General features: G+C 44.4%; 1 protein-coding gene across 1 annotated transcript; it reads right to left on the reverse strand.

Moving 5' to 3' along the window:
- Positions 1-4,487: 4,487 nt before the first annotated feature.
- On the reverse strand, positions 4,488-9,753 carry LOC132587635 (normal mucosa of esophagus-specific gene 1 protein-like). The gene is made up of 4 exons (XM_060259948.1): positions 9,709-9,753; positions 7,568-7,653; positions 6,219-6,279; positions 4,488-4,976 (listed from the first exon to the last, which is right to left on the reverse strand). The coding sequence occupies exons 1-4, from the start codon at positions 9,751-9,753 to the stop codon at positions 4,908-4,910; spliced, it is 261 nt and encodes an 86-aa protein (XP_060115931.1). The 3' UTR covers positions 4,488-4,907.
- Between the last annotated feature and the right edge of the window lie 4,118 nt (positions 9,754-13,871).

The raw sequence follows: 13,871 nt of genomic DNA on the forward strand, positions 1-13,871 counted from the left end.
CTTTTGCCATTGTATTTGAATATTCAAAGAGTTAGAAGTGTAGGTAGGCAAGGACCAAACTCTAGAACCCTGACTTCCCTAATAAGGGAATACAAGTAACAATGAGAATACAGGAACTGGCTGTAGAAATCCCCTCCAAAAATAGAAATTCTACATTGAAAGACCAAAGTTAGGGAGCCAAAATAGAAATCAAATACCCCCATTCCCGCCCCCCCCCTCATCTCAGCCACAGAATATGAGGCAAATGAATATGAGTCCAAAAGCTCAGCTTGGCAGTGTAACACTGTCACATTGAACAAGGTTGTATATGTGTATACTCATACACACCCAAATGCAAACATATACACATTAATTCGTTTATAGAGACATACCAATATTCAACTGTATACTCACCCCAATACATTCATAAACACACAAACAGAAACACATTCACACACTGATATCCATACACAGACACTCATCCTTGTACTTATATCCATTCATACTCCCATATAAATAAAAATAATCACACATAAACACAGAGACATGAAGACAAACATACCAACACATGCACACATTTGCATAAACAAAGCCATACACATGTATAAGCTGTACATACAAACATAAAGATATACACATGAAGATACACCCACCTACATATATACATATAGACGTATACACTCTCACATTCATACACGTAAACACCCCGACACATAAACACATATACAGAACTGAAAACTGATACACAAACTTATGTACTCATCGCCATCTAGTGGGTGAAAAGGAAAAATCAACAAGAGTCAGGAAACCACTAGGTAGGTACTTAAAGGGAAGTACTACAACAGAAAAATCACAACATTATATGTAAGGAAAGTCCCAAGCAAAATATGGGAGGAGATTCAATGAGAAGATGGATTGAGAGGTTTAGAATGACGCCATCTTGAATCTGAGGAATTAGTGTTATCAGCTTCTTCTACGAGTTCTAAGAGTTAGAAGCAGTTCCGTGGCGCAGAGTGGTTAAGCTGCAGTACTGCAGTCTACTGTCTGCTCACGACCTGAGTTTGATCCCGGTGGAAGCTGAGTTCAGGTAGCCGGCTCAAGGCTGACTCAGCTTTCTATCCTTCCGAGGTCAGTAAAATGAGTGCCCAGCTTGCTGAGGGGAAAGTGTAGATGACTGGGGAAAGCAAACCACCCTGTAAAAAGTCTTCTGTGAAAACGTTGTGATGCAACGTCACCCCAGAGTCAGAAATGACTGGTGCTTGCACAGAGGACGACCTTTACCTTTTTAACCTAAGCGTTCACTTGGTATAGGCAGTTTTAAGTCTCAAAGTAATTTGATCCCAGAGTCAAAGTCATGTGCTTGGTATAGTTGATCCTGAGGAAAAAACTTGCAATTTGAAGAAAGCAGACCAACAATAGTTGATGTTTGCATCATTTAAAACAGAAAGGAAAGGCTTTATGGCTTTCCGCTTTTGTAGTGTTTCAGATGACAAATCCTGGAGGACTTGCACCCGATGGTTCTGAAATATAAGCGGTCCACAGGTTTGAACTTTAGACATGAGCTTGGATTTTACTGAGAGATTAGATAGGTGCATTAAAATGCCTCTAGGGAAAGAAGTTTTCTGTTTGTGAATGGGTCCTAAATGACAAACAGTCTCTATCACATGCACATCCTCTTCATTAAAGTAACTTTATTTTAAAAGTCAATCTTTCACTAGGTATTTTAAATCAGAGAAGGTTTCCAAGTTCTCAGGAATACCTCTTAGCTCCATGATGGTGGAAGCCTTCAGTTTGTTCTCCAAGGCTATAATTTTTTCATGTCGGTAATACTAGACGTCATCTTGAGAAGAGAGTGCCATGTTGAAAGCAGAGTCGACCACCTTGGCCACTTAATCTACTGAGGATTTCAGTCCAGACATTTGGGCCAATATAGGCAGTGTCAAGCATGTGGGTTCAATGACGAGTCGAAGTTGATACAAAGACTACGTTTATTGATAGACCTATACTTTGGTAACAGGTTCTTGAGAGTAATGCCAAATACACATTGATACAATACTTTTAAGGCCTACTTCAAAGGGATTCCAAGAAATGGGGTTGCGGGGTAGCATTCACACATAAATGTCTACGTTCCCATACTGTTATCAAGACTGTGTCCTTGCTTTCTCCAGATGTCTCTCACTCCCTTACCGGAATGTATGGGAAGGTGCTGATTACTTGGTTTCAGTTCTCACTACTTCTAATTAATAGCCATAAAGCAAGACAGGGGGAAGGGAAAGAATAACAAGCTAAGAAAGTTGGATCCTCCATGATGCTTCAGAGACCAAGTTAGGCAGGACCCTTACACAATCAATTATCAATGGAATTTCACCATGCTTGACAGGCTGCAGTAGATTAGTCCTTAACAATGGAGGCCCAGATAGCTGCCACTGCCAAATCAGCCTTTTATCACCTTCGGCTGATAAAGCAGTTGCTTCCCTTTCTCGAACGTGATGACTTGGCAACAGTGATCCACGCTACGGTCACCTTGGGACTGGATTACTGCAACGCCTCGATCAATGTGATTGGCACAACAATTCATGTGAGCCGCCCTGAGCCTGCCTCGCAGGGGAGGGAGGGATATAAATAGAATAAATGCTATTTTATCAGTCATATTAGTCTCAAGTGTGTGGAAGGCTTCCATGACCTCAGATCTAAAGGCAGCAAGATCATCTGATGCTGGAATCCAGCCTATGGACACCATCTTGTCCTCGTGGCTGGGAGAAGTCTCCAAGGCTTTAGGCCTGGTATCACGCTCAAAATAAGCTTGCACAGAGCTTGCATATGGGACAGCTGGTCTCCCTTTACATCCCAAGTTCTTTCCCATACTAGAAAAGTGACCAGTAACGGGGCTGAGCGATGTTGTGGCTATCAGGTGGAGGTTAAGGAGCAGAGTCTCATGTTTAGGTATCCATTAGCAAAGTTCGTGATGCCCATCCCGCCAGTCAGTAATGAAATGTACTAAATTAAAACAATCAGTCAAAAATGTGGGAGGTGGGCTGGAAGAAGGCAACTAAAAATTCAAGATGCAGATATTTCCCCCTCTTCTGACATTTAACACCTCAAAATATAAATACTGAATTTGGCTTTTTTACAGCACCTTATTATTTTTCTGCATTTAGATTATTTAAGTGAGGGGTTTTTTTTGTGCTTTTGGATGTTGCCATTTTTTTGTAGCAGCTGTTCACTTATTCAGTAATGACTGGTATAGGAGAACCGTGGAGAGCGTAAGCTGTGAGCCAAAACATCTTTTTCGAGTCTCACCCCAGTCATGAATTCAGCAGAACAAAGTTTGAGTTCAGTGTGCTGCACGTGAAAGCTTATGCCTAGAATTAAACCCGTTGGTCTTAGAGATGCCCACTGGACTCAAACTTTGTTCTGCTGCTTCAGACCAACATGGCTGCCCACTTGAATGAATTCTGTAGGTTGCCTTAAAGTGTGTTACACAAGAGATTGATGACTGGATTCCCCTCCCCAGCACTTTCCTGAACATAAAAAAGTAACCGTGAAAAGGGAGGGATCTGATTTGGATCAGGGCCCAGAGGATGAGGGAGAAGGGCATGTTTCGTCTGGAGAGGAGGTGGCTGAGAGGTGATATGATCACCATCTTCAAGTACTTGAAGGGCTGTCATCTAGAGGATGGTGTGGAATTGTTTTCTGTGGCCCCGGAAGGTAGGACCAGAACCAATAGGTTGAAATTACATCAGAAGAATTTCCGGCTCAACATTATGAAGAACTTCCTGACTGTTGGAGCGGTTCCTCAGTAGAACAGGCTTCCTTGAGAGGTGGTGGGTTCTCCTTCCTTGGAGGTTTTTAAACAGAGGCTCAATGGCCATCTGACAGCAATCAAGATCCTGTGATTTTAAGAGGAGGTATTTGTGAGCGTTGTGCAGGGGGATGGACCCTGGAGGTCCCTTCCAACTCTGATTCTAAGGGTTAACCAGTGACATCTTCTGATATTGGGCTAAAGGAGGCTAGGCTCAACTCCACCAGAGCAAGAGCCTTCTCGGTTGTGGCCCCAATATTTTGGAACACCCTTCCCGAAGCCATCAGGGCCCTGCGGGATTTATTGCAGTTCCGCAGGGCCTGCAGGACTGAACTGTTTCGGATGGCATATAACATCTAATGGGAGAGGGCTGCCACCACCTCTGGATCCATAGCGCTTTTATTACTAACTGCCCAGGATCTGTGCGCGTGAGGAAGAAAATATTATATGATCTGCCTGAAGTAGCGCCATTGTTATTTATCTGATTGTTTTAATATTGTTTTGTTTACTGTCTATTTAATGCTGTTAGCTGCCTTGAGTCCGTATGGAATGGGCAGGATATAAATATAACATCAATAAAATAAAATATTAGTTTAACTTAAGATATTTATAAGGCTGCCTTTCTCTCTGGCAATGGGGGCCCACGACGGGTAATAGAAATAAGAACATTCGAACCACAGAATGCAAAATGGATGTCATTCAAGATTTGATCCCTGCCCATATTGAACAGAAAGAAGATTCCATTCACTGTACAAATGTGTGTCCCCAGTTTATTGAAAGCATCACAAATGACACACGGCATTGCATCAGACAAAAACAACGCAACTCCTTTGAAAACTCACAAAAAGTTTTTACTGCCTGCTGGAATATCAAACAGCAAACCCCAGGCCTCAAAACGAATGTGGCTGTTGTGAAAGCAGACCAGACCTTTATTTTTGGACTTGTGTGGATGACTTTAGGGCAACTTGCAAAACAAACAGTAACGTCGTCATCTAGAGTTGAAAAGAAAAGGGAGACTCTAAAAATGTAGCAGAAGCATTTCTGCACACTGGTTTCAATCCTCTAATTTGTGCAGAAATTATTCCACTAGATTCATAGAGTGCTATTTGGAAAGTCTGCTCCTGGTTCACTTCATAAGTTTTCGGACTTTTTCCAGCTCTTCAATGCGTTTCCACTCCTGGTTGAGTGTTACCAACTACCAAAAAATTGGAGACAAAAAAGACAACAAAAAAAATTAAAATATTAAAAAAAATCACAACCACTAAAGAATAAAATACTAAAGTATTAGACGTAGTAATACCTCCTGCCCACTTCCAGTATTGATTAGATATATCTTTTCATTACTTGGTGGAGGTACACAGTGTTCTAATCATCCAAGGTATGATCCAGCCAAAGTTAAGCCTTTCCAAGTTTCACTAAGAGGAGAGATAGTAACTCCTGCATAGAAGTGCTTTACTTTGGCTGGATTGTGGTCTAACATTTAAAACTGCTTTATAAACTGGAGAGACAGAGCAGGCCTGTGTTTATGAAGAATGGAGTGCCACCTTGGGCATTTTTGAACATAGAAACAAATCCCCCTTTTTGTAAGTGATAGGTGATTACATTTTTACAGTGAAAACTGTCTGTTTGCCATTGCCTTCCCCAGTCATCTACACTTCCCCCCCAGCAAGCTGGGTACTCATTTTACCGACCTCGGAAGGATGGAAGGCTGAATCAACCTGGAGCTGGCTACCTGAAAACCCAGCTTCCGCCGGGGATCGAACTCAGGTCATGAGCAGAGGGCTCCGACTGCAGTACTGCAGCTATACCACTCTGTGCCACGGGGCTCTTTAAAGGTAAAGGTACCAAAAACTCATCCACTTGGTTCTCAAGAGCTGTGGCTGGCTCTTAAGATTTCTTTGCTTAAGGCTTTGGAAGCTGGACTATGTTATCTATCAACCCATTTTAATCAGGCTTGGCTACATTTTCTATAACCAGTTCCTGCTCCCAAAACTGAAGAATTATTTCTAGGATTGAAGTGGGATTGATGCTGTTAGATAATTCCAAAATCTGAGATATTTTAGCTTAATGCTGATTGACTCCTATATATTGGCGTTCTCCCCATTGATTTATTTCTTAGCTAATATTCAGAACTATTTGTATCTCTGAAGAAAACACACAACAGCGAGGGTGGTCTAGGGGTTAGAGCATCAGACTAGGACCCAGGAGTCCCTGGGTCAAATCTGGCTCTACCATGGAAGCTCACTGAGTGACCTTTATCCAGTCACACATTCTTAGCTTAACCTACCTCACAGGGATGTTGTTGTTGTGAGGATAAACTAGAGAACAATATAAGCTGTTTTGGTCCCCACAGGGAAGAAAGGCAGGGTATAAATGAATAAATAAAGCAATGATTTATTACTCCATAATTGCTTTCTTGGCTAAATACTTTTATTACCTTTGTGGGTTTGGTAGGATCCACATGTTGCCACGGTTCCGGATTACCGCGTTTGTTTATACTAAAAATGAAATATATTATATTTATCACAGCAGATATAAAACATCATGGTTAAAGAGCAACATTTTAAAAAATCCTGCTTTTCATTTTTGCAAAACTAGACATTGCAGCCTAATTGTAAATAGTTTGGAAGTACGTCCTATTGATTTCAGTAGAAGTGATTTCTTACTTCCAAGAAAGCCTATTTAACAAAAGTAAGAGAAATTATTTGACAATTTATTGCTCTCTGAATGAGAGACCACAACATCATTTCTCAACAGTATTATATAATGTTAAGATAGACACATTGATTTAATGTTAAAGGAACAAAGCACAAATAAAACACCTTAAAGATGGCTGTGGAAAAGAAAATGAAAGCAGTGGTGTTGACTGGAAATATGTTTGTTTTAGTAAAATACTGCAAGCAGAGTTTAGCCCTGATTTCACTGGGGGGGGGGAGCCTGAAGTGTATTTGTCATTCACTAAAGTCAGGGCAGCAGGAACTCATCTGCATATTAGGCCACACTCCCTGACATCACCATTGTTTCACACAGAGCTTTTTGTAGAAAAAGCCCAGCAAGGACTCATTTGCATATTAGGCCACACACCCCTCATGCAGAGCCAGCCAGAACTGCGTTCCTGCTCAAAAAAGGCCTTGTGCATTCATGAGAGCCAGTTTGGTGTAGTGGTTAAGTACATGGACTCTTATCTGGGAGAACTGGATTTGATTCCCCACTCCTCCATTTGCAGCTGCTGGAATGGCCTTGGGTCAGCCATAGTTCTCACAGAGCTGTCCTTGAAAGGGCAGCTTCTGGGAGAGCTCTCTCAGCTCCACCTACCTCACAGGGTGTTTGTTGTGGGGGAGAAGGGTAAAGGAGATTGTGACTGCTCTGAGATTCAGAGTGTAGGGTGGGATACAAATCCAATATAATCTTCTTCAAAGAGAATTTTAGGCACACTTAAACTTAATTTGCCTTTTGGGGAACATGCTAGGGCCAGGGGTGGGGAATGTTGGCTCTCCAGATGTTTTTTGCCTACAACTCCCATCAGCCCCAGCCATTGGCCATGCTAGGTGGGCTGAAGGGAGTTGTAGGCAAAAAACATCTGGAGAGCCAACGTTCCCTACCCCTGTGCTTTTGCCCTATATTCTCAAATCAATCCTAGCACTATGTATCCAATCCCCCAACAATTTCTACTCCCCAGACTGTTTCCTAAATCCAATTTCGTTCAGCAAAACAAAACAAAGGGAGCCTGTAGCAGCTGATTCAACACAGACGTAAAACAATGAGATTTTCTTTTTTTTTGCTTACATCACATCACTTTTGGTGATGCCGTGCCATGAGGAATACATCGCCCATAATCCGGCAAAGGTGATAAATGAAACCAGAGGAATAAGCTGCAAGACACAAGGAAGACAAAGTTTCTTTAGCATGGTGGTCTCTCTGACGAATCCTGGGAAATGCATGATTAAGCCATCCCTTAATGTGATGATCCTGTTACTGGAAATGCTTGGGGTCTCCTCTTTTTAGGGGGGGAATTAGCAAGAGGGAGACCTTAGGGAGAGCAATTTTGTATCAGGGATCTTTTCCACCTGATACGAAGGTCCAGTTTTGGAAAGAAAGACTCCAGAGTAAATATATTTTAAAACGTTTACTTGAAAAATATGTAAAAAGGTACAATCACACACACAAGCAATAAAATACACGCAAACAGGGAGTAGGAAGAATAGAGATGAGTGATAGGGAACTTTAAGGTTTATTTTTTAAAATTTAGGGTTTTTTAAAATAAGGTTTATTTTTAAAAATTTATTTTTAACAATATTGTTATGTTACTGGCATAACAATAATTTTTTAAAAAATTGCAGTACAAATCAGCCTATATCCAAACAAGGAGAAACAATCAAAGTATAACGACTTGTAACATTATATGTAGTAGTAATAATAATAATAATAATATAACAAAGTGATAAAAGTTTGGAACAGTAATCTCATATATTACAGTAATTAAAATGGTTATAGTAAAAAGCTTAACTATCCAAAGTGGGATCATAGAAAGGCAATACTCCCTGTCGGATGAGCAGAGGTCTATTTAGACATTAAAGATGGAGACACGAACTGCCATCGTGCCATGTCTGAGGGTCCCCTTACTTAGAGTAATGGGGGGAACAATCTGTCTACAGGTGCTCAGACTGAACAAGGAGGTGTGGCTTGCTGTCATGTTTTACAAGGTTTGGTGGGTTGAAGACCCTCCCAGAGCTATCATGGTGCTTGATGGGTGCTGATGTGACTTTCCTGGGTACCTGAATGGATTCCCAGCTCAAAACAATAGGTTTAGCTGACTCAGTTATGTTTGTCAGGATGGGTTTTAATGGTTTAATCAATTTAGCTGAGACACCCAGAGGAGGAGTAAACATAGAAGCCAAAGGATTTGTCCAAGTGGCAGGCATCACCATAGATGTAAACAAAAGAGAAGCTGCATTGCAGGAAGGAGTTAGGGAGATGGCTGATTAATCAGAGGTCAAGTATGACGACAGAAACAATGCCTACCTGTTGAACCCTTAATGAATTTCAAAGTTCTGTTGGGAGGGGGAGAGAGGCCAGACTAGGAGGAAGCCTATGTTGTAATCCAATGGTTCCCAACCTTTTTGGCACCGGGGACCGGTTTTGTGGAAGACAATTCTTCCATGGACCGGGTGGGGGGGTATACTGGGATTTTTGCCACCCCAGGCTATCCCTCCATCCCGACTCTGCCCCGCATGGGGGTCTTCAGATGAGGGATAGGTGAAGGTTGCTGCTGCAATACCCTTTCCACTGACCCGGGCAGATGAAAGAGGTGGTGCTTTGGAGCCAGGCTGCGCTGTCTTTTTAGTCCGCCCAGGTTTTAGGCGGGCGAAAGGGGCGGTGAGGCTGCTCTGCCTCTTTTGGGGAAAGGGTTGGCAGAGCTGCTCTGCCTCACTCTGTGGCCCGGTTGCTAACAGGCCACAGATGGGTAGCGGTCCACGGACTGGGGGTTGGGGACCCCTGCTGTAATCAGAGCCAGGCCTAGGCACGTTTCTCTGATACTTTGCAGAGAGAAGTGTTCCCCCTTGGCCTGTTTTCTGACAAGCAGCATCCATTTTGGTTTCCTTAGCTGGGACCCCATTACCCAGTGGGGCACCCCCACAGAGGCAGGCAGCGTCTCCTGGTCACAATCCATCCCTCCATTAAAAAAAAATGTGAATACAGGGAAGGCTGAGCAGAGTCTCCTTTCCAGCATCTCTACCGTCCTCCTCCTGGTTTGCATCAGTACCAGGATGCTCTGGGATGCAGAGGAAAGACTGACAACAGAGAGACTCTGATCTGTCCAGTGTCAACTCTGCACTTAGGCAAAGAAGTGAACCGCCCTGAGCCTGCTTCAGTGGGGAGGGAGGGATATAAGTTGAATAAATAAATAAAATAAACAAAGAACTTACTTCTGTCTGCTTCTTTATTATCTGGAAGAACCCCCGATTTCTCATGGCAGAAGCAGGTGGGAACCTGGGGAGAAAAACCAGGTCCCAGAGTTATTATCAGCTGTGTGAGTGGAAACATCCCAGGTAGCACTTAGGAGAAAGAGACCTCCACTCTTGAGCACCTTTTCTCCATCGCTCCCTCTTCCCAGGATTTCCTAAGAACATTCTAACTTCAAACCATGCCCCTCCCCCCCCAACCCCCCCCCCCATCCTTAACAGCCGTGCTGTCTGGACCTGCAATGGGTTCAGAAGGAGCCCAGCTAACACTGAAGAGAAGAAAGTGAGGGCTGGATGTGACCCATGTCATATAGGCCCAACAAGACCCCTTGCGCAGAAACCACACTGGGGGCCCTGCCAATTTGTTCTGGGTAAAGTGGGGCTGTGATGCTGCCTGCTGGGCAGCAGATGCAATGTTTCAGTGCCCAGGTTCCCCCCTCCCCCACTTCCTTCTGAAGTTACTGTAGGGTTGCCAGGTTTCAGGAACTCTCTGGGGACTTCAGGGGTGGAGCCAGGAGACTTTGGGGGTGCAGCCAGGAACAAGGTTGTGCGACAAGCATGACTGAACTCCGAAGGCAGTTCTGGCCATCATGTTTAAAGGGACTGTGCTCCTTTTAAATGCCTTCCCTTCATTGGAAATAATGAAGGATGGGGGCATCTTACTTTGGAGCTCATAGAATTGGATCCCCTGGTCCCATCTTTTTGAAATTTTTGTTTGGGGGGACATTGGGGTGCCAGATGCTCTGCTGAAAATTTGGTGCCTCTGTCTAAAAAAACAGCCCCCCAGATATCCATGAGTCAATTCTCAATAGGGTATAAAGGATTGGCCAGTAGACATTGAACGCCCCCCCCCTGCTTTCTGCTAACTCTTTAGTGGGAGGGAGGCCTCCAAACCAGGGGATCCCCTGCCCACAACTGGGGATTGGCAATCCTATGAAGGAGGCCTTTCAGTGGGCCTTTGGTGGAGAATGAGGATGGGAAGGAAGCCCAGATAACACCGAAGAGAAGGAAGAGAGGGTGGGTGTGTCCCATCCCTTGCATGCTAGTGGTGCCAAGCCATTTGAGGGAAGCAATCCTCTGGGGGGGTCTTTGGAGGCAGGCTAAATTTTTCTTATGGTTTAACCCTTGAAAGCCATTTTAGATTTCATGCCTCAGTTGTGGAGACAGAAAAAAAAATTAATGTCTCTGAGCATGTCTGGAGTGCCTTTCCCACATCCACATAGGATTAGATGGGAAAAGGATGTCTGGGGCAGAGGTGGATTGATTTGGGGGCAGGGTTGACCCGCCCGCACTGGGCAACAGGTGCTTCAAGGCATTTCTTGAATTTGTTTCCTATCCCATGTCATGGTTAGGGTTGCCTAGTTGGGAAATACCTGGCGATTTGGGGCATGGAGCCTAGGAAGGGCAGAGTTTGGGGCAAAACACCATACAGTCTACTTTCCAGAGCAGTCATTTTGTCCAGGGGAACTGATCTCTGTCAGCTGAAGACCAGTTGCAAATCCTGGGGCTTCTTCAGGCCCAGTCTGGAGATTGGCAACCCTAACAGCTGCCTTTCATTCAGGGTTTTGTTTCATTCATGTTAAAGTGTTGAAAAGAACCTGCTAATCATAAAGTGTTCCTGAGCATGTGCCCCTCAATGAATAATCATTTTAGTCCTGTTTTCTTATGTTGCCTTTGACTTCTTTTTCTAACAAAGACACGTGGAGGTGAAAAAATGCCCTCTTTAATGACCAGTCCTTAATGACTAGGGAGTCCTCCATACCAATTTTCTATCCCTTCAGAGATAGAAAAGAGGGTATAATGGATAGGTCAGTAGACATTGAACCCCTCTTGCTTTCTGCTAACCCTTTAGCGGGGGGAGGGTACAGTTAAAGAGGATTCTGTTGGGCAAGTCCATGATCATGGGTCAGGTCTTCTAGAGTTTCCAACCTCTAGGTGGGGCCCAGGGTTATCCTGGACTGACAACTGTTGTCCAGATGACGAGATCAGTTTCTCTGGAGGGAGAAAAAATGGTGGATTCTAGGGCATCATATCCTACTGAGGTCCCTCCCCTCCCCAGTCCACACCCCCAGATCATAAGGCATTTTGCATCCTGGAGTTGGCAACCAAACTCTTGCTGTTCAACATGGCCTATTTGATAGTAGACAGGTAGTAGGCTTCTTCTACATCCCCTTTTCAACGGGGGGGGGGGGGAGAAAGTGGGTGCTGAACGGGCACTTACAGGGATCTGGAGACAGACCAACGGCCACCAGTTCTTAGCTCCTGACTAACTCCTGATAGTAGGATGCGGTTGCCAACTCTGGGTTAGGAAATACCTGGAGATTGAAGCCTGGGGAGTGCACAGTCTGAGGAGAGGAAGGATCTCAGTCAGGTATGATGCCAAGGAATCCACCCCACCCCTCCCCAAAGCAGCCATTTTCTTCAGGGAAACTGATTCCTATAGTCAAGAAATCAACAGTAATATCAGGAAATCTCCAGGCCCCTGACTGGAGCCTGGCAGCATTAAAGAATTGCCAAATCCAGTTTGTGAAATTCCTGGAGATTTGAGGGCAAAGCCTTGGTATGGCAGAATTTAGGGAGGGGAAGTACTTCAGCAGGGATGCAATGCCACAGAGTCCACCCCCCAAAGCAGCCATTTTCTTCAGATCTCTGTAGTCTGGAGATCAGTTGTAATTCCAGAGATCCTCAGGCCTCACCTGGAGGCTGGCAACCCCGAGGCCCTTAGGCCTAGAGAAGCCTAAGGCAGATGGGATGACAGCTGTCCTGTCCCCTCCATTTTCCCTCCGCTAGGATTAAGCTGACACCATCTTTGAAAAGCAGGCTGCAGCAGGCCGTTAAACTGACTTACACCAAGGCCCCTTAGTTACCTACAAGAGGCCCCAAGTCAATATCCACTCCCCAATATCAGTGCACTTCAGGTTTCATCTCCGTCTCCATCCCGTATCAGTCATTTTGATCAATTCAGTCGTCTTCTCATCGCCAATTTTCAACTGTATATCCCACTTTGTTTTTTTCAGTTAGGCCAGTTCAGGCCCTTTCCCCTCCCCACACCTCTTCCCCCCTCTCATTTCCTCTCTCCCACCAAGTGCCTCAGGATTACCCCAAGAAGAAAAACAGAAGGTCTTTGAGGGGGGCAGGGGGCTCCGGATGAAGTCTTTGCCTTCCGGCCTCCTCTCTTGCCCTGAACTGCTGTCTGCAGTGGCAGAGCAGAAAAGACAGAGGGCGCCTGGCTGTGTTCTGCTGTCCCCTCCCCCCTCTGGAGACAGCAGCCCCACGCAAGAGAAGCCCCATGGCAAAATGAGGGGACTTTCAATAGGGTGAAAATCAGGATATGCCCATTTAAGTGAATGTCCCAACTCACTATGAAGGGTGTGTTTTTTATTTGGTTATTGACTTTATTTACATCACACTTTTTTCGCCTACAACTTTCTCCTCATGACAATGCTGTGAATGAAACTGGCTCAAGGTCATCTCGCAAGCTTCCATGGTGGGGTGGGGATTCAAACCCGGGTCCTAGTCCAACGCTCTAACCACCACACCACGAGGCTGCAGTGTGTTTTTTACCCACAAGTCTCAAGAAATTCAAGGGGATGCCTCACTCCCAGATAAATATGCTTGAGAATGAAGCTCCACCTCCCAAGATTTTACTTTTTAAAAGCTGAATCCCAACATGTAGTTATCCCCATGTCTGTTTGTGTAAATATTTGTCACCTCTGTTGTGTTATAAATATGGGAGGTTGACAGCAATTAAAGCCACCCAGATCTGCCACCTAAATGCTGAGCTCAAGCCTGCTTCTGTCTCTTCTGAAAACCATGGAGCCCTGAAGGTCACAGAGGAAAGATGCATTTGACTTCCAGAAGATTCCTCAACATGCAAGGCATGCTTACTGTTCAAAACCTCTAGGTGGCAAATCTGGGGCTGTGATCACTGTCAGCCTCCCATTAGACCAGGGGTGTCCAAACTTGCTTAATGTAAGAGCCACAAAGAGCAAATGTCGAATGTTTGAGAGCTGCAAGACATGAACATCACATTTGAGAACCGCCAATATAGGAAAGGAGGGAGGGAGGGAGGAAGGAAAATAGATGAGAGGAGGAAGAGGTGGAAAGCAACTTGAACTTAAAATGCA

This window comes from Heteronotia binoei, chromosome 19 (genome assembly GCF_032191835.1).
Source record: "Heteronotia binoei isolate CCM8104 ecotype False Entrance Well chromosome 19, APGP_CSIRO_Hbin_v1, whole genome shotgun sequence".
NCBI lineage: Eukaryota > Metazoa > Chordata > Lepidosauria > Squamata > Gekkonidae > Heteronotia > Heteronotia binoei.